Genomic DNA, 21366 nt, shown 5'->3' with positions numbered 1-21366 from the left:
CGTGGGGAATGGCTCCTCCCTCAACCATGTCATCGAGATCTTCCTGCCGGAGCACCGATGGCATCCAGTCGCCCTGAATCCAACCCTAGGGCAGGGCGGTCCGGGAGGAAGATCCGCCTCGTGCAGACCTCTTTCCTTTCCCCGCCGCCGCCACCTTCTTTACGCGCTCCAAAGCAGTGGTCTTGCCCTTCGCCATCGTCGCCGGCGAGGTCTCACACGGGCTAACGGCGCTAGGGTACGGCCGAAGGTCACGGGAGGGCTAGCGAAGGGAGAGAGGAAGAAGGAAGAAGAAGAGAAGCGCGCGGCTTGGAAACCCCGAGCCGGCAACTTATAAGGGGCCACTCCCGAGTGGCTGACTGGTAGGCCCAGGCAGTCCAGTCAAATCCCGCAGCAGACGCGCGCGCAGTAGATGGCGAAAAAGGCGACGCGAGGATCGAGGAGTTTCCGCTTTATCACTTCCGATTACTGCGGCTGCTCCCGTCCCGCGCGCTTCCCAAAATCTGAATCCCGTGAGATCCGCGGGCCGCAGAACCACTTGCCAAAAACAGAGTATCCCGCTCGCACCAACACTCAGCATGTCGCAAGCAAAGATATTCACTCGACGAAAGGCCTGGAATGGATCAAGGCAACTGAAAGAGGTTGATGGCGTCATCCGTGACAACTGACCCTAAACGAGGCACTCATACAGCCCCAAAGAACCAGTCGGAAAGGATCCCCAACTCTTTCCCCACTCTAACCTCGATCCATTCGGGGGCTAATGATGAAGCTATGTACCTAGGGTAGGGGCACGGACCCGTCCAAAGAGCCCTACCCAAGGACATCCCTAGAAGAAATCACCTATCAATCGACTTGAAGGTACCCCACTCAACAGGTTCAAGGCACTCGACCAAGAAGCTACCACTCGACCACGAAGCTAATCACTCGACTGCCAGGAGACCTACAGTCACTCCGTAGGCAAACGGTCAGCTGTTAAGTAGTCTCCATGATCATTATAGCACTTTATTAGAGGCGTTACCAGTAACGCCCAATCTTAAATGTACCTTAAACCCTGCATTACTGAGGGCAAGAGGGGGGCCGGCGAACTCTATATAAGCCACCCCCCTCCTCAGTATGAAGGGTTCGCACCCCTGTAATCCATACACACATAATCCAGTCGACCGCCTCTGGGCTCCGAGACGTAGGGCTATTACTTCCTCCGAGAAGGGCCTGAACTCATAAACCTCGCGTGTAACAACTTCCCAATAGCTAAGATCTAGCCTCTCCATATTCACCCCCCTACATCACTGTTAGAGTTAGAACCACGACAGTGCGCTTCCTAACACCGCGCTACTGGTAAACTTAGGTCGTTGTGTACTGTCGGTGGATTTTTGTAGCAGCCCGGTTTAAACATCACGCGCTACTGCTAAATTTGCACTAGTAGCGCACTTTCTGTAACCGCACTGCTACTAATTAGCAGCAGCGCCTCTTTTTATGTCGCGCTGCTGCTAAGATTCTATGTATAAGGTTTTCCCTAGTAGTGTCTCTGCAGGCTATTTTGATTCTGACGTTCTCAAAGAAAGTTCTAAACATACCATTCCAGTCCACATCTGTAAGCACTCCAAACAGTGAAGCAATTTGGGCAAAAACCTTCCAAGTACACCACTTGGGGGGAATCCCCTCAATCAGCACCCATGCTTCAATCAACTCTCCAAAAGGCTCACACCCCCCTTTCCATTCAGTCAGTGTCACATTCATATATTTCGGCAGGGAGAACCCAGGTAATTCGATGAGGTCCTCCACTTTCTTCCAAGGGGGAAATCTAACTAAAAACGTCTTACTGGAGAGCCCTCTGATTTGCCAAGGCCAGTGTTTAGTTTTGCAAAAGGTAGAAGATAACAGTTCCATCAGCTTAGCACAGTCCACTTCTCCTTTCAGAATGTTAACCACCGCACAGTTCTGGAAGTTTAGCCATTTTGACTCATTTGCAACAGGAACATCTACATCGTAGAAACTAAGGCCTTGAGCTCCACTACCAAAAAAGGCAGCACTAGGTTGAATCTTAGACCACGCTGCACAGTTATTGACATTGTGATTCTGTTAACAAATAAAGCAGGCTTTTGGCTTCACGCAATTCCCCACGTAATGCCCAGGTCCACCACAATTAAAACATATCATGTCCTTATACCTAGGATCAAGGACTTGTTCCACTTCGACCTCGATGGATTGGGATGATTGTACCTGAGCGGAACCAGCAGTGGAGGTTGTAGATCTGGTAGGTTTGGGGGCAGGGACAGATTCCTTTGCGATAGGCGCAGTTGTTTTCCGCCCAGCAAAAGAAGTGGGTTTCTGCCCTGCTCCTTTTGGCTGACCAACAGCAAGATTGCCGCCCCCTCCTGCACGGCGTTCGGCCATCTTCACCCCTCGCTTGACAGCTTCCGCAAAAGAAATTGAACTAGGGCCAATCCCTTCGCGAACCACTTTGATTTGTTTGGAGGTGGAACAAATGGTCGACGGGACGCAGGGAAGCAATCCGCAGCCGAGAAGGAGTTTTTCTCAACCAAATCTCTCCGGATCCGGCAAAGGAATCCGGTTTTCGGTGGAACTTGTGGTTGCAGGGTAGGGTTTCTAGGGTGGTGGCGGCGAGGGGGGGGGGATGAGCCAGAGCTGGCCAAAGTGTTCCTCCACATTATCTAGGGAAACAGTTTTACGTATTCCCCTCGCCCTTCCCACTTTCTCGCCCACAACACGTAAATTGAGTGTGGGGCCAGGGACACCTGGATTCAGAGGAGGGGCACGACAGAGCGGCTCCTCCTCAACTTTTCGGATGGATTTTAAACTAAGGCCAAGCCCCTCGCCGGAGACCAACTTGGATGGTCTCACCAGCTGCAGAAGCAGCAAAGGAATCCTTACTATTACTAATAACAGGAGGGAGAACCCTCGATTCTAACCCAAAATCCTGAAGATGCGATTGAGAAATCTGAGCATGACAAGCTTGAATCCCACGACGGCGCAAACGAATATCCCGCAAACGAGCCTTAATAATCGAATTAGCACGAAGGTGCAAACCTAACTCACCAGGCCAAGGCGGGGGATCGATGGGTCGTCGCTGCGTCTGAACCAGTCGGGGCAGCCGATCTACTGGCGGCGTGGGGGCCAAACGGTCCCTGGCGGGATGAACTCCGGCGGGATGTTGGCGATTCCCTCCCACGATGGTGGCCTGATGTTGAGCCTCGAAGGATTCGCCGTCCTGAAGTTCTCCCAGCGGGCGGCCTGCCGCGGATCCGGTGACTCCGCCTCCTAGATCGCCCAAAACAGCAGCTCCACATCCTCGCAGCCGTCGTCGCCGATGAAGCGCGCGCACTCGATGAAGTTCGCATGGCGGAGGATGTGCATGTAAATCTCCCCCCACTCGTCGCGTTCGGGGAAGCGCTCCCGTACCACCCGACGCATCTCGCGGCGGGCCTCCGGCGAGTTCGGGTCGATCTCGGGCAGCTGAGCCACTACGGGGGATGGAAGTGCTTGTGGCTCCGCTACCCGTGCCGCCGGCATAAGCCGACGAACCCGTACGCCGCGTTGACGCGCTCCAGCCATGCGGATACTCATATGGGGATCTGGGGCGGGGAGGACTCGGTGAGATGCAGGGGTGGGTGGGAGGTGGAGTTGGCTTTAATGGCGGTCTCGTCGCTTCAACCGAGGGGGAGGGGAGGGGGCGGGGAGGGGGGGGAGGAGAGCGAGCCATCTTTTCTCTTTGTCAACCGAGGGGGAGGGGATGGAGTTGCAACATTCAGCTTTCCAAAACCGATGCATTCAGTACAACATTGATGCACCATTGCATTCAGCTTTACAATGTTTCCAAAGGGAAGTACAACATTGATGCACCATTGCATTCCAAAACCGATGTGATGGTCCTTGGTGGCCGCTAAACACCAGTTTCTGGATACTTGGATCGAGTGGCGTGATTGGAGATTCTGAAATCGTCATTTGTGAAAGATAAACAGGGGCAAAAAAATGAACCATGCGTTGGGCAAAGATGAAAATATCAACTATTTAAAGAAATTAAGATGCAATGAAGAATACCCGTCATGGAAATGTATTTTGGCTACAAAATTATGTATACCAATAAGTCAACTGATATTTATGGGAGATACAAACATTTGACATGTTGATACAAATGGCAATACATGACAAAATCTAGAACCACAGATACATTAGCTGCCCTGCTAGTTTCTACGATAATAGAGACTAAAATTCAAGACATGTTTTTAGTAGTATCAATCACTATGGAAAAGTGTGTATGAAGGGTAACTTCTCAGCTCAGTTATTACAAACCTGCTGAAATTTGAACTTTCCCTTACATGGATGATATTTAATTTGTAGAAGGGCTTCCTGATATAGCTTCAAGTAATCTTGGCACTCGGGGCATATCAAGCTCTACTAGACCCTCGAGAACCTGAACCACATCGCCCATTGTCGGACGATCAAAGTCATGATCTTGAATGCACCAACATGCTGCTTTGCAAGCTCTTTCAACCTCCTCCACATTGATGTCACCATGTAATTGTTGATCGACCAAAGTCCTCACATCTCCCTCAAGAAGCTTAAGTGCAGCTTGCACAGGAAAGTAAACATCATGATCACTATTGCTTGTACATTCTTGAGGTGATGAGTTCCTTCTTCCAGATATCATTTCTAGCAGTACCATTCCATAGCTGTAAACATCAACTTTTTGTGTAATAGCCACTCCACTAATCCATTCAGGTGCAAGGTATCCTACGGTTCCTCTCATTGTTGTCAGAACGCGACTAAAGTTCCTTCCCATAAGTTTTGCCATCCCAAAATCTGCAATTTTAGGAACAAGTGACGCATCGAGAAGTATGTTTTCTGGCTTAATATCACAATGTATTATGCAATCACGACAACTCTCATGCAAGTAGGACAATCCTTTAGCAACACCGATGGCAATTCGGAACCTTGTACTCCAATCTAGCATAAAACCATTGCCTCGGAATATATGGACATCAAGAGAACGATTTGCCATGTGTTCATAAACAAGCATCCTTCTATCACCTTCACAGCAAAAACCAATCAGTTTGACTAAGTTGACATGTTGGATCATTCCAATTGTGCTGACCTCAGCCCGGAATTGTTTCTCTCCTTGGCGTGCACCATCAAGCATCTTCACCGCTATGGTAGTCGAGTCACGCAGAATTCCCTTAAATACAGAGCCAAAACCACCTACACCTAGCTTCTCTGAGAAATTTTTAGTTGCATGCTGCAAATCAACATACTTAAATGCTATAACGCCACATCCACCTTCAGTGCTGCTCAGTGGAAGAGAACACCACTTTCTTTTCCCCCTCCAAATCATCAATAGCATCACCAACAAACAGAAAGGACCAATAATGAGACCGATGATCATTCTTCTATTTCCTTTTGTGTTGTTTCCCCAACTTTGCACCTCTCCAGCAGCAATACGGAGGAAAAGAATCTCTCCGTCACTATTGACAGTGCCATTATTATACTGCTTTACATTAATAAGCTGGCCTTGCCACATAGAACAGCCACTCTTGCCGTAGGAGTACGCAGTGCATGAGCAGTTTCTTAGACAAACTTGCATGCAGCTTTGTCCACTCTCAATTGTTTCCATTCTATGTGCATAATAAGGTAATCTAACACTATGTATCGGAAAGAACTGGTCTGTTAACCCTCTTGTGTTACCTTTGTTGCTGCTGCAATGTTCTAGCGGAGTATTTCTCATGCATCCACCTCTTCTGTCATCCAGCTCCCAGTCCTCTGGTGACTTCACGGAGAACCCATTCATGCAGTTACACAATGGAAGTGTGTTGTCGTTGCAAACTGTGAAAGGCCCGCAAACGGCGAAAACATCGCATGGAGCCCTGGGTTGGACATATATAGTTTCCCACTCTTGCAAGCCTTCAAGCCAAAGAAGCTGCTTGGTAAGACCAGAGACATCAAGTAAACCGATTGTGATCACTGTTGGATCCATTGGAGCGTAAGTGAAGTACTCCTCTTCATCATTGTCGATGAATTTGGTTTGGAGAAAGTTACTACCAGACATCTCCGGCACCAAATTGAAGTACCACCCGACCCATTCGCCCGTGGAGAAATACACCATGGATGAATTACAAATCCTAACAAAGTATTGCGGATCACCAGTGGGGTCTAGCTCCGTGCAGTATAGGCCTGGAGCTGGATCTATCAGATTCTTCTTCGAAACAAGACTGTATTTTTGGCCGGTAACCTTGTTCCGGCCAATCCTTGCGCCGGGGAGGAAAACATCTGTTGGGTGATCAAAGCTCTGCCACCACACAATGGATGGGTTCAAGGCGTTTCTTATGACAAGGTTACCATCGTCTGAGAGTGCTGCCATGATGGTAGTATTTTTGTTGGCTGTTCTTCTACCTTTGGCTGCTATTATTTGACTGGACCAGATTATGGATTTAGTCGCATGGTTTAAGATGACAAGGTTGCCATCCCTTGAGATTCTTAGCTTGGACAGTCTAAACTTGGGGTCAGTGATTGGTTTCTCTCTGTTCGCAATCCATACAGGAGTGAACTTTGGGATCTTGTTGAACCATATACCTACATACCAGTTGGGCAAGGTTGTGTTGTCTGAGGAAGACTTACTGCTGCCTGATGTGAAGAAGCCCAACGCGAACTTGCCATTCTTTGAGATGAGCCTGTTGCCGCCGCTGAGCTCTTGGCCTTCTTTCAGGTTGCTGCTGCCATTTGCTGCAGAAGAGCACACCACCGGAGGAACAGATACGGCAAGCATGAAGACAATGAAAAAATGAAGCATGGTGGGTTGGAATTTGTTTTGATGACTCTTTCTGATGTCTGGAGATTAAGATATGAATATATGTTATATATATAGGATGTAGTAACCATCGTGGTAAATATGGTAGTGGAGAAGTTTCTATCTCTTCAACAGGTTTTGACGGGCGATTTTACTCTGCCGGTCAAGTTTGGCATTGCTGTAAAAGTACGGAAAGGAAATTCCCAACTTGATGCGACTGGAAACTTTGGAAAATTTCTAAACATAATTTATATTTCGAATGCATGTTGTGTGCACACTAAAAACTTTTATTAAAAATTTGTGTATTTGTTTGCACATATAATGGTGAGAGGTTAATAAAAGATGACCATATTTTTTTGGTATAAGACACACATATAAAATCATATTTCTGCACAAATAAAATGATAGTCTACACAATATTCCAGAATCAAGATCCAAAAAATTGAGGAAGCTTTTTTTAGGGAGCAACAGAGAATAATAATTTGGCAGGAAGGACCCTAAGACACACGGCAACAAATTAAGTGGAAACAAATGCGCCACTTAATCAAGTTTTGACTACCTTTTTTGTTTGAGGAGAAGTATTGACTAGTGACGGTCAGTTGAGGCGAATAACAGTGAAAGGTTAATATAGCAACTAACCAAACAACAAGGAAACAGTGATCGTGATGCTTTTATTAGAAAATATTTATTTGTTTGCTGTAACAAATAATAGTGGGAGGTTAATACTTTTTTTGCGAGAAAGTGAGAGGCTAATACAGCAACGAATATAGTACATCATTTTTTTTGGTATAGGACAAAAATAAACATACACTTTTCATACACCCTGCAAAAAAAAACATATGTTTTTCTCACAAAAAAATTGTGATTCAACTCAACACTCCAACCTAAATATATCTTTTGGCAATGTTTTAGATTTGCCACTATGTTTTATCCAGGGAGCAACACAGAAAAGCATTTGGCAGCTAAGCATTACCGACAGGATCCTATGACACGGCAGACAAATGGAGACAAATGCGCCTCTTAATAATCAAGTGTTGACTAACTTTTTGGTTGGAAGAGAAAATGTGCCTAGTGACGGTCAGTTAAGGTAGGACCTCCTAGTGCTGGTCAAGTTAGTTTGGCATCATTGTGTTGCTAGAGAAAGAGTAGTAAGCCCTGTGATCCGGTCCTTTTAGAACTTAACAGAACTGAAGTTGAACCAGTACTTGCCAGAACTGAACTCGGGTCAGTGAATATGTTTCTTCAGAGAGCAGAACCGGGAGCTACAGTACAGTCGGCTGTCCATCCAGCTTAGACCTGAACAAGAAGGAAACAGTGATGGTGATGCTAAAAAATTGATAGTATTAGCTTTGTTTTTCTGAAAGAAACTGTTTGGCTTGAGTTAATACTTAATACACCCCGTAACTGGACGGGAGCGGGCGGTGTGGCTGGCCGTCGGAAACCTGGACAGGTAATTGCCTGTGTTACATGCACCCCGTATGCAGCGACGCTGGGAGAAAGCAGCGAGTTCATTCATCAGCGCGTGAAGCATGCTGAGGCAGAAATGAATGAGTTGCAGCATCAAAGGCTGAAGGAGACTGAGGAAACTGAATTAGTTCGAGACAAAACACAACCGGAGCGAGAGACGCGTTCTGTGACAGCTGCGATTTCCTCCTTCCTCCTCATTTCTTCCTTCTTTGAGTTGTGACCTGATACTGTACTCTGAGACTATAAGCTGAGTGGTATGTGCCCCTGCCTCTGGTCTCTGGTTGTGCTGTAGTCTAGGACTGTAACAGCCTGTGGCGAGGAATTCTGTCGAATTTGTTATTTTCGATAATAATCTTCTGCTTTCTTCAGCCCAACACCATTTGCTGTTACACAAACTGATGGGAATATGAAGGAGCTCGCCTCTGCTAAGAACGATGACCAATGCCGATATAATTGGCTGTACAAGCCAGTCCGTCATGGGTGTCGTTGCAGGCATCATAATAGTTTTCTTTTCCAGTTTTACCATTGTATGAGAATATAGTACACAATGATAGCCTCTCTTTTCTCAACCTAAGGACACCTGCAATGTGTGGTCTAATACATTGACTTGTGCACAAGGGTTCGAATTTCCGTGAGGAAAATTTGATTGAAAAAAGCAATGGTGCCGTGATCTCCAAGGACCAAAAAAAGGTGAGTATGGAACAATATTAATTTGGACCTACCTACTGTACTGTGAATATTAAAAATGCAAGTCAATGTTTCCATGTCGCTTGGGCAGTTGGCTTGTCATTCTCACAAGTTTTAACTAGGTGCGCAACCTGTATATTCCATGGGATACTGGACAAATATCAAGTATAGATACCGGTAAGTTTATGAGGGATGTTAGAGGTCGTGTGTCACCCCACCCACCCTTGAAATCGTCGCAATCAAAATAGTTTGGAGCCTTTTCCATTTTTTGAATAATCTCTGAATACTTGGTAGAGGTTTAATTAATTTGTCCAGACTCCATAGAAACTGGCCAGCAGCTTCCCTCGTCAATCGTCTTCTTGCTTGCCATGGAAGCTGCCATATCTGCCGTTCCAGGTGAACTAGTGAGTCGTTTCATCTTCATCCTGATGAACAAGTACCACTCCTCCTTAAGCCAAGCACAATCAGAGAAGGTGGTGGAGAGATTGCAGCACCTCTTGATGAGAGTCAGCATCGTCCTCGAGGAGGCGGATGCAAGGTAAGGTACATAACAAACTCTAGAATGTTGTTGCAGCTCAAGATTGGATTGGCAGCGACGAGGAGTGCCAATCAAGAGGTGCCTCCCCGTCACTGGTCGTCATTACATCAGTTTGGCTCCAACATTTATCTAGGGGCGTGAGTGTATTGTTTTAGTTTGGATTTTATTTATCCACTCTGAAAACAATCATAAAAGTCACTGTTTGCAAGGTCAAACTTCTAGAGGTCGTCATACTGGAAAGGAGCCCCCTCCCACCCCCCCTCATGTTGCCCTCGTGGGCGACCAGGGGGAAACCCTAGCCGCCGCCCGTACTTCCCCGCCTCTTATTCACTCTCACCGCCGCTAGCAGCGCCGCCGGGCGAAGCCTGGCCGGCAGGTGCGGCAGCGGGGCTCCTTTCCCTTTCACGCGAATAGGCTGGCACGGGACGACCGTACGTGAGGAGGCGCCGGACTAGCGCGGGGTGCGGCGGCGCTGCGTATGGATCCTGACCGCGGCGTGCGGAGCGTGCTGGCTGCTGGGGCTCATGCTCGCGGCGCAGTGCGGCCGCTGCGAGAGAGGCTGGACCTGGTGGTCGCATGCGTCGTCGGGTTCGGGTCAGATCCTTCTGATCCGGCGCCCGGATGCTGTCGGCCAGCGCAGGATGGTGGTATTTGTCGCTGACCAGGTCGGATCTTCATTGATCTGGCGTCTGGATGGATCTACGCCGGAGGGTCACCTCGATCTGTGGTGGGTTGAGCCCTATAGTACTTTCCTCTCTGGAGGTTTCGTGTCTTGGCTTGCTGCTAGATTCGGAGCAGATGGAGATTGGTGGTACAGGTTCAGGACCAAAGGAAACTTTGCCCGGCATCGGCGACGACTTCGACGTCATTACCCTTCTTGAAGGCGAAGCCGAGGTCCCTCCTTTCCACTTCCGACCCCCTCCCAGACAAAAGTCCAAAGTTCGTCTTGGATTGGACGGCGGCGGCGCCCTACACGGCGTACTCTCCGTGGAGATGCCGTCTTGGGAGGTTTGGGTGTTCTGGGGAGAGTTGTTGTGGGTGAACAGCTCTGCGTGTCAGCTCCAGCAGCGACAATGGTGTGGAGGTTGGCAGGAGGAGCAGCGTTCTATCTACCGCGTCAGATGCGCCTGGTAAGAGATGTCAAGTCATACCTGGCCGACAGGTGCTACGTTGTGTCATGCCTGGTTGGCAGGTGCTACGCATAACGGATCTTCCAGAGTCTCCACGTTGGGATGGACGAACGCAGGGCGGTGGAGTCTTTGGGTGCCATGGTGGCGTCGATGGATGGCCAGATAGGCAAGGATTATGCAGATCTCTTCTGAAGATGGGACAGCGGTTCGATGATGATGGCGGCTTCTAAAACGTGTGCATATGGTGTACGTTTTAGATCTGCTGCACCGGTTGTTTGTTCCAATATGTTATATGGATGGATCGGTGACGACAACAGCTATAGATATGGGGAGTGAGAGCACTCCACATTATCAAGTTTGTAGGTGTGAGTAGCGGCTTCGGGTGGCTTGATGTATGCTTTTGCCAAACCCTCATGGAATAATTAATAAAGATGGCTGCATGCATCGATTGATGCAGAGGACTGGGGTTTAACCTCCTTTTCTAAAAAATATATTCTAGAGGTCGTTGAGTCCAGCAAAAGGTAATAATAGAAAGTTGGCCTGTCCTTATCAGCATGTTTTGACGTTTAGATATAAAAAATTGTCTGTGTGATCACACACCCTTGAACTCGTCTAGTCAATGGTTTAGCCATCTCTAAAAACTTTTCTATATTTCGACGAGCCACTGTAGGAGTTGGTAGAGGATTCAGTTAAAAAGGAAGTGTTTGCAGTAATCTTTCTAGAGAGTCAGACCAACAGATTCCCTCATCAATCCATAGAGATTGCCATATCTGCAGTTACAGGTGAACTAGTGAGCCGGTTCATCTCCTTCCTGATGAAAAAGTACCACTCCTCCCTCCATGCGAAATTAGAGGAGAAGATAGTAGTGGAGAGGTTGCAACACCTCCTGATAAGAGCTGCCACCATCGTCGAGGAGGCGGATGCACGGTACATAACCAACTCAGGGATGATGATGCAGCTCAAGAAGCTTTCTGAGGCCATGTACCGAGGATACCACGAGCTGGACACCTTGAGGTACCGAACTCTCCAAGGCGGTGCAGGCTTCAACGAGGTTAGCAACGACTCATCTACCAGCTGCTTGTATGTAGCTAAGCGTTCTCGGACAACTGACACGGCCATGCACCTCAAGTCACATACTGCCTTGGAAAGCTTAGAAATTGCTATAGCTAACATGGCAGAATTCATTGTACTTATGGGCGGATGTGAACACATGGTTCGTAGGCCCTATGATGTTTATCTTTACACCGACAACTTCATGTTCAGCCGGCATGCTGAGAAGCAGAAGCTCTTGAGCTTCTTGTTGCAGCACAATGATCTTACCGGTGGTCATGCACTGGATGTTCTTCCGATCATAGGTATTTCTGCAACTGGGAAGAAAACTTTGGTTGCTCATGTGTGTGGCGACGGAAGAGTTCGCACACACTTCCCGTCTGTTTTACACTTGAATGGAGACAACCTTTTGACGATACTTGACCATGGAAGGGCCATGGTTGGGATGATGTTAGTAGTTATTGAATTTGCTTCTGATGTAGGTGATGATGAGTGGAAAAAGTTTCACTCATTCGTCATAAGAATGGGAAGAGGAAGCAAGATCATCATCATTAGTAGGCTTCAAAGACTAGCTCGATTTGGAACGGTGAATCCGATTTTCTTAAGTGTTCTATCTTATGATGAGTTGAGCTACCTTTTCAAGACTCTGGCATTCGGAAGTGTAGACCCTGCAGAACATCCAAGGCTAGTACAGCTAGCAGATAAATTTGCCAAGGGGTTGCACGGTACACATGGTTCACTTCTCGCAGCAAATATGTTTGCGGATGTGTTGAGAAGGAAACTCGATATTCAGTTTTGGCGTTGCATATTGGACAAGGGGCTAAGATACGTTAGAAGAAATCTCTCCATGTATGGTGCGCACCCAAGCACACTTATAGAACAAGGCCATCCAGTGGACATAACAGACTTTGCTTTGCATCCACTTAGCATGACACCTTATACTGTTTATGTTTCAATGAAGAAGGAATCACCAAGTGTGACATTTGGGCAACTTCTAACAGATCCTAGTGTTAGACCAGAACAAGACTTTATGCTAATTTCATGGGAATCAAGAATGCCACCTCATAACTCATTTGCTTGTTTTGTTACAAGTCATGCTCAGGCCACATTTGAAGGTAGTGCCATACCAGGGCGGAAGCGAAGAGGAGTGCCAATCTAATTTTATTTCCAAACTCGTGTAATGTGACTATTGTTGTATCTTTTTCTATGCATGACAAACGGATGTGTTCTTTTTTTTGTGGGGAAACAAATGGATGTGTTCATGTATAACATTGAACCAAATGTATTGCAAATCTCAATTAATGTAAAGTAAACTTGAATTACCTCTGTCCGGATATACTTGTCGCTCGTACTGATGTATCTAGATGTATTTCAGTTGTAGATACATCGGTTTGAGCGACAAGTATTTTCGGACAGAGGAAGTATGCTTTATCAGATCAAACAGTCCACCTGCTCATCTTAGATAACGAATAACATCATCTGAAGTGGCACTACCTGATACCGCCACTCAGTAATGCAGCTTATAATGGATCAGGAAGGTAACTACTCCCTCTGTTCCGAATTATATGTTTGAATATTTCAATATGGGCTACATGTGAACTGAAATGAGTGAACAAACACACCAAAACGCGTCTATATATTTAGAAAAAGTTAGAAAATATTATAATAGTGAACAGAGAAAGTAAACAAACAAGAGGTATATGTACCATCATCGCATAATAGTCTAGCATTTTGCTATACGTGTATTATAAGCATGCAATTTGACCAAGCAACAACTCTATATATGTTCAAATCCATGGTTCCAAAAGTGGATATAGCAAGAGAAGTCCCAGAACCATCCCATAGTCTATTTTCATAACTGCGGAGCAATTGAGCTAGTACAGGTTTTGTGCATTATAGTATAGTGCCAACACACAGGATAAATTAAGCTCAACGATAGCGAGGAATCAGCCAAGTACCAACTCATCATTTCATATCACAACGTCACGTCGATACTAAATTTTAAATAGAGGGTTAGGTAGACAAATACAGCCTCAAACATGTGTTTTGAGAATTCCATGATGGTGATGTCCACCCTTAGTCGTTATGGTGATGCTACTTAATCTGCTATGACCCAAGAACAGAGTTACTAGTCAATTAAATCCATCAAGCTCTTTATACAAGAAAGGGAGCAACAGATGGCTCCAAGTATAATCAAATGTGGCATATGTACTGCAATCATCATTAACCCTTCATGGACCCTCCAAAGATTCAGAATGAGCTCATAATAACACACAAAGTGTGGAAACAAACAGGTTACATATGCCCTGGAAGATTACTGAAGCATAGAGTGTGATTCCCATCATCGTTGCAACCAAGATAAAAATGCATTATGTAACATAATAATGGCCTTGAATTGTTTGTATGTATATCTGATAAGCAAAAGCGATTAAAAAAAAAGTATTCATGGTCCTAGAATAGGTGCTGAGACAGAGCAAGCAGTTAGAAAGAGATGATATTCATATTAGGCAAAATAAATATTGGCTAACCTGTCTGCTAGATCTAGAATATGAGGAAGCACCGAAGCACTAGTCTTCACAAGTGATCCTCTGGATGTCCCAGTTTTGCCATTCCCTCTGGTAAAATGTAGGAGGCCAACAAAAGACAAATGCAGAGATGATTAAATATACAAGAACAACAATTAATTTGGGCATAACTAAATATTTAAAATACTAGTCAATTTGTTCATGTTGCATGGAACAAGCAGCTCCCATGTTAATAAACGCATGATCAAACAACCACACGGAGCCATGTGTCGGTGTGCCCTGTTTGCACGCTTGGGCTTCAGTGAGACAACGGGCAAGTACCACCGATAACTGGAACCATGGCTCAAGTGTTTGTTTTTTCTGGATTTTTATATGTCCACTCGAGCTGAAAACAAGCACAAAACCCACCCTGTTTGGGCATCATTGGAAAAGAGCTTACCTCGGCCGTGCGGCCGTCTCTGAGGTCATCCTGTTCAGTTTTGGGCCAAGATGTTGAAGTGCTTCCGGTCCATTTCAGAACTCCTCATGCTTCATTGATTGCTCTGGTCACAATTTAATCTTTAGCATTGTGGAGATCAACATCAGCTCTGAAGAATGCACAATATAAGTCACAGAGAATGATGTCGTTCTGAAGAAACCGAAGGAGAAAATTGTACAAACAAACTGCTATTTGTGCCCTGGAAGATACTAAAGCATGGAGTTGTGATTCTCATCATCACTGAACAAGATAAAAGGGAATGTATCATTCCTTTGCCGATGATCGAATTGTGCGCTACCCAGTCTCCAATGAAGTTCATGAGGAAAAAAACAAAACAATTTACATGTTCAAGTGTTCCACACGTGTAGGGTTCGTGAAATTGGGGGGAGAGGCTCTTGCCTGGGCGGCTGGGCCGTTGGTCTGGGCTTTGAAGTGGCTACGCCCCAGGACAATTTTTTTTGTATATATGGCCCAAGAAAATTCCCCACGCCCCAGGCAATGGCCTGGGCTGCCTGGGGCCCAGCTCTGCCCATGTGTGAAATGTCATTCCCCCATATGTAAAATGTAAGGAATCTAAGGAAATACAAATGAAAAGATGCTTAAATATTACAAATACTGGCCAGTCAATTCTTTTTCGTGCTGCTTCAAAAGTTGACTGATCCTGTTCACGCCTATGGGCATATAAACAAAGTATACATGTCTCATCAAACCTACCCACCAAACCCACTGACATACCCACACCCACTCGCCCAGGGAAATACCTTGGATACTTGGAGATGACGACTCATGTAGCAGCAGTTTGTATTTAGCAATTCCACTCAGGCGTTCCCGAACAACAAGGAAGAAAGACAACAAGGCCATGTGCCTTGAGTCACATGGTGTTTTGGAAACCTTGCCAGGGAGGAAGTGGCAAGGTGCGCTGATCTAATTTTGATTCAGACATCAGAGCTATAGATCCCCTGCACTTATTAGATAACCAACATCATCTTAAGTGACAACCAAACTATAGACTACTAACATCTCAATTTTGCTAACAAAATTGACAGGCCATCAACTTCACAGTGTTTCTCTTGATGGACAACAGTTTTGAGATAGAAGGACTAAAAGGTAGGGCGCCGCCAACTTCCTTGAACCCAAATCATGTACTCATAAGGCCATCAGAAAAAGGTTCTTCAGAAAGGATTATCCCCTTCTCATTACAAAGCACACAGAGGTTCCAAAAGTGGATAGCCCCAGACCGCACAGCCTTACTTTAAAGTTTAAACCCATGCCATAATCGATTTTCATAACCTAGTTAACAGCCTAAGAAGTCATTGGCAGTGCACACCTCTGCTAGCTAGGCAGTAACTGCATAGCAATTAAGCTACCACTGCTTGTGCACACTATAATATGCGGCTTCATCTCTTCGTGGTAGCAGTGCTAGGGGTGGTGTTGCTGCGCTCAACGCCTTTGTTGCTTGCCTTGGGTGTTTGTGTGGTTGTGGCGTGCGTTTGTACCGGGTGATGTGGATCTTTGCTTTATATATAAAGCGGGGCGAAAGCCTTTTTCGGTAATATAGTTGTAGCATGAAGCATCTCTTCGTAGATGTGCAATCAAGTAGTAAGCTATGCAACACAGGAGTAATTAAGTGCAAAGATGGTGAGGAATCCGGCATGTGCTCATTGCATTAAAATGGCAACAAGAGCATGTTACTGTACGTGACTGCATCTTGCAGACAAGGTACCGACTCATCGTTTGGTAGCACATCAATACTAAATTTGGAATTCCATGTGGTGGTCATGATGATGCTACAAAGGAATTGGGGACTAAAACAAACCTAGCCAACTACTCTGCAATGACCCAAGAACAGAGTTGCTAGTCAATGAAATCCATCGAGCTCTTTATTCAAGAATGGGAACAAGATATGGCTCCAAAAGTATAACCAAATGTGGTCATATGTACTGTAATCATCATTAACTCTTCATGGGCCCTCGAGAGAAGCTTGGAACAGGTGTTCTGCCATAAGCCACAGGATGGTTGTGAACTCACCGCCACTGTTGAGCTTCTTGGCATGGGACTCCCTGCTGCATTTGTTGCCTGCGTAGACCAGGATATCTGTCCACACCTCAAGGACAAGCTGCAACGAGTCAGTCGTGCCATCTGCCTCCTTTTCTACCAGTCTTCTGGCAAGCCGGGTGACATAAGAGAGACGGGGAGCATCAATGCTGAAGGATGGATTCTTATCGTATAGGATCTTTGCAAGCTTCTCTACATCGACGGCCTTGGAATTGGAATCAGGGTCGTCACGCAGGCTGAACAGAGAGCGGAGAACTTCCCAAATATCCCACTTTCGATGGTTGGGAGCTGCTCGCATCTCGACCAGATTTTCACATGTTCGTTGGTACAACCTGTTCTGGGCGAGGCCTGGTAGCATGTAGGGCCTTTCGACGAGGAGGAACACCATGTAGTTGGACATCACCTTGATGGCCTCCACACGACCTGATGCACCCTCCACCCTTGCTCGCTCGCTCTTGATGAGGAAAACATCGGTGGCGATGTGCCAGATGATGACGCCTTCCTGAAACTCGACACCGAGGAATTCCTCGAGTTCTGGGAACGATTTATTTTGCTCCAGTGCCTCCTGGCCCCACTTCTTCCTGAGAACTCCTAATGCGTTCCACCTCCCCTTCTTGTACAACCGTGCCATGTGTTTGATGGTATGCTCCTTCACAAGCTCTGAGATCTCGATAGATCCCGAGTAATGCTTCCTGTTCCACCACTCCCCGAGCCCCACCATCTTGGCCAACCTACCAAGCAAAGGGCTAGCCAGGTTGTTGTCACGGCGAGTGCAAAAGTGCAACATGTTGTACTGCCCCAAGGTGCGGGTGCCTGTCCACCTCTCCGATCTGTAGCTGCTACCTCCTCCAGTGGTTGCCTTGATGAGCCGGTGAAGAGATGCAACCGCACGCCGTAGCCGGTCCCATCTCGCGGTGCATAGGGCTTCGTAACGGAGCCAGCTCCAGCTCGTGGTACATAGGAATGCAAATGCCCAGGTGGACCCTACAGCATTCAACAGGGAAGTTGTCTCCATGAACAAAGCACTGCACAACAACACATAGGTGATGGCAATGTCAACTCTGCTGTGCCCAACTTTGCTGCTGAACTGAAAAAGCAGAAGGGAGGCGACGATGGCAAGGGGCGAGATGACCCGAAGGCAGTAGCCGAACCAGGTGTGGATCACAGCCGCCTTGGTGTACAAGATGTCATACATGAGCGAGAGCTCCATCTCCATCAAACCCCAGATCATATCAATTTTCCCAAGCATTTCTGTGGTGTCTCGATATTCTGAATCCCCGTCGACTGAAGAATCAACTATGGCACGCTTGCAGATGTGGAAGAGCGAATGAGCTCGACGGAGAACGAATTCCTCGTCTTGGTGATCTCCCGCCTGATCCTGGGGGTGGAAATGGTTATGCCTGGTGGGTCGTTCCTTCTTGAGGGAGCTCCGGATGCTGTCCAGATTGCTGCATTTGAGTGCCCACGTCCTCTCCCCGTACTTGACAGCACCGACAGTGAACATCAAGGTGGCAGCAAGCACGAGGAAGTTGCCGTTCCCAGCAATATGCTTGTACAAGACATAGGCCGCTCCGAGTACCTGCACAACAAGGGTTTGGAGGTGCCGGAGCCAGAGCTGATTGTCCTGAAGAGCATAGGCAGTGATGTTGTCTGGTCCGCCAAGGTGCAGCAGGAGGAAAGGCGACCAGAATGCGACAAGGTGGTGGTTGGATGGTGCGCTGCTGAGGGATAGGTGGCCGATGGCATATATGGCAGTGGAGTCGGCAAGGAGGTACGCCAGCCAAAGGAGTATCCTCGGCATGGAGGAGCTTTGACGCCGACGGATCCCGGCAAAGACGGAGAGGACGATCTGGAGCGCGAGGCTCAGGAGAAGCAGGATCTGGGTCGCCCAGTGGTTCCAAAGGTTCAGCGGCGCTCTCGCCATTACTGCAGCTCCTGTGCGCAGTGCCTGAAATGAATTTTCACCGGAGGATCGATGGTGGGATATACATAGGCACCTAATTAAGAGGCCAAATTACATCAGATCGACCAGAAAATTCAAAAGTGAGGTTGTATGCATACCGGGTAGAAGTAGCGTAGGTCCAACGGATCAAGTGTGCAAGACGAAGAGGAGAGTAAAGTGACAGTCGCACTATCACTAGCAACTCCCGAGTAGCTCTAGCTAGTCTCAGTATGGAGGTGGCTAACTAGTGGAACATGAAACTGGCTTACTGGCAAGAAGGAGGTGAGCAATCATATACTCCACGGGGACAAGCTTTACGGGACGGAGGGAGTACATCGTCATCTCCCATTGTTCTGGTTAGCATTTTGTTATTGTTGGTACCATGTTGGTGTACAAGCTTGCAATCGACCAACCAACAATACTATATGTGTGTGATTCCATCTTCATGGTTCCATTCCATCCAATCAAGCAAGACAATACCACATATATATATAGAGTATTAAAGAAGATGAGGCTCTGTCTTGCGTTGTGTTGTATACATAGATGCCAAGATCCAACATAGTATTATTGTTGGGCAACATGTTAGGCCATCCTGTAGATCACAGTTGCATTGCATTTGGATGATAGGATTAGACTAGGAAATTAAACTGCTGCAGGCAATTATTAGCCGTGGAGGAGTGAGGGAGGGAGGGATCCCAGGCCAGCGGAGCGCCTGCTGCTCGCGGCTGGCTAGGCGAGAAAGATTTGGCGTAGATTTGGAGAAATTTTGAGAAATCAAAACCAGTTTAGATTCAAAATTTACCTAGGATTCCAAAGAATTCAGAGTTTAATTAATTTACCCGGGGTCCGAAGAATACGCGGCGGCGTATCGCATCTGCGATGGGAAAGCGAGCGGCGGAGAGTGGGAAGTTTCCGTCGGCGAGGCTCCGGCGCCAGCCATTGAAGTCGGCGACCACCGTGGCTCCGCAGAAGCTGCGCGGCGCGGCCAGGAGCCCCTCGTGGTTGCCGCCATGGACCCGTGGTGGTCCGGGGAAGAAGGGAGAGACTGGGGATCGATAGACTCGTTGCTGACAGAATGGTCCCACGGCAAACAGAAAAACGATTTTATTGCTACGAACGTTCTTGCTGGTAGGCCCCACACGTCAACGGCACAAGAAGGTGGGAATATCTGGTGGAAACCAGGTTATAGTGAAAACCACATTATATATATATATATATATATATATATATATATATATATATATATATATGATTAATTCAGTATATTGAGAAGGGGGTGCTCTATTAGCATATGAAATTCCAAGTTCAAACACAAATTTGTAAAAAAGCAAGTGGAGGGAGTAGTAATTAACAGTGACGTCTGCTATTCGGCACTATGGTTGCTGAATTTTCCAAATCTTCAAAACAAAGCTTCCACAAGGCTTTCATTGTTTGGAATGTTTTTGTTCTTGTATTGAAAACTTGATCATAAATTAAAAAAATGTTCTTGTTTTTGAATTGTTGGTCATGTATTCAAAATTTGTTCGTCTTTAAATTTTGTTGGGATTTTTTTTAAAATCTCCATTTCGAATTTTTTTCTAAAATTTCAAAATATGTTTGTGATTGAAAAAATTGTTCTGGTTTTACAATTTTTGCTCATAATGCGAAAAATGTTCATATTTACAAAAATGTTCAGAATATTAAAAATTGTTTCTGTTTTCATATGATGTTCACATTTTCAAAAAAGTTTTTCGGAATTTTAAAAAATGTTCCTCCTTCTCATTTTTTTTCAATAGTTCAAAAAATGTTTCCATTATCAAAAACTGTTCAGAATATTAAAAACTGTCTCACAAATTCAAATACTATTTGTGTTTTCACAAAATGTTCGCGACTTTTGAAAAAAGTTCAACAATTGAAAAAGAGTTCCAATTATCCAATTTTGGTCTCAAAATTCAATAAGTGTTTGAGTTTTTAAAAAAATTCAGGAATTTCAAAAAATGTTTGTACTTTTCAAAAAAAATTGTCGTAAAATGTTTTATTTTATTTTTTGAAAATTTGAAAAATTGTCCGAGTTCTTCAATAAGTTATTGGATTTCAAAGATGGTTCATTGTAAAAAGGAAATCACTATTTCTGAATAAAGTTAAAAAACCAAAAACCTCTCCAAATTCTGCGTTGGAATTAGTTCATAGAAAATCACGACCCCCCTCTCCGGATTATGCTCCACTGGTTAGCTGCTTTCATACGCAAGATGGAGGTCAAGAGTTCGAGTCATAGCAAGGATATTTAGCGCGCTTCCTTTTTTCTTTTTCACATCGCTGCACTACTGTAGGCGCGCTCGCTACAGCGCCGACTATTGGGACGGCCCAGTTGTGGGGTCCCTGCATGCGTCGTGTGGCTGTTCGATGCAAAACGCGTCGAATAGGAGCTCCCGATATCTTCGGCCTCCGCATGTTCCTGCTCCGTGATATCATTAAATGCACATAGCTCGCGTTCACTCTCGGCCATGTTGTTGATGGGCGGGGAGAGGTACGTGCAAGGCCCTATTGGTTGCATGGCAAGGGGTGTAGGTTGGGGGAGACGTTCTGGTTCCAGGAGCATTTGTTCCTGGATGAACAGTAATACAAAAAAAAAGTAAAAATTGTTTTCAAGAAATTCTGAAGTTTTTTGTGGATGTTCATGTTAGTGTCGCAAGCATGCTTGACAATTCTCATGCAAAAC

The 21366-nt window shown here is 46.1% G+C and overlaps 2 protein-coding genes and 1 pseudogene across 2 annotated transcripts; 1 reads left to right on the top strand and 2 right to left on the bottom strand.

Moving 5' to 3' along the window:
• Positions 1 to 4345: 4345 nt before the first annotated feature.
• On the bottom strand, positions 4346 to 6799 carry LOC119357392 (annotated as a pseudogene).
• Positions 6800 to 9966: 3167 nt separating this feature from the next.
• LOC119357391 lies at positions 9967 to 12827 on the top strand. Its single transcript, XM_037624370.1, has 3 exons — positions 9967 to 10135; positions 10276 to 10496; positions 11289 to 12827. The coding sequence occupies exons 1-3, from the start codon at positions 9967 to 9969 to the stop codon at positions 12825 to 12827; spliced, it is 1929 nt and encodes a 642-aa protein (XP_037480267.1).
• Positions 12828 to 16631: 3804 nt separating this feature from the next.
• Positions 16632 to 18785, bottom strand: LOC119357390. Its single transcript, XM_037624369.1, has one exon. The coding sequence runs from the start codon at positions 18648 to 18650 to the stop codon at positions 16632 to 16634; it is 2019 nt and encodes a 672-aa protein (XP_037480266.1). The 5' UTR covers positions 18651 to 18785.
• Positions 18786 to 21366: the final 2581 nt, after the last annotated feature.

Source organism: Triticum dicoccoides, chromosome 2A, assembly GCF_002162155.2.
Source record: "Triticum dicoccoides isolate Atlit2015 ecotype Zavitan chromosome 2A, WEW_v2.0, whole genome shotgun sequence".
Lineage (NCBI taxonomy): Eukaryota > Viridiplantae > Streptophyta > Magnoliopsida > Poales > Poaceae > Triticum > Triticum dicoccoides.
The sequence above is the reverse complement of the archived record's forward strand: the minus strand, read 5'-3'. Positions and strand labels throughout refer to the sequence as shown.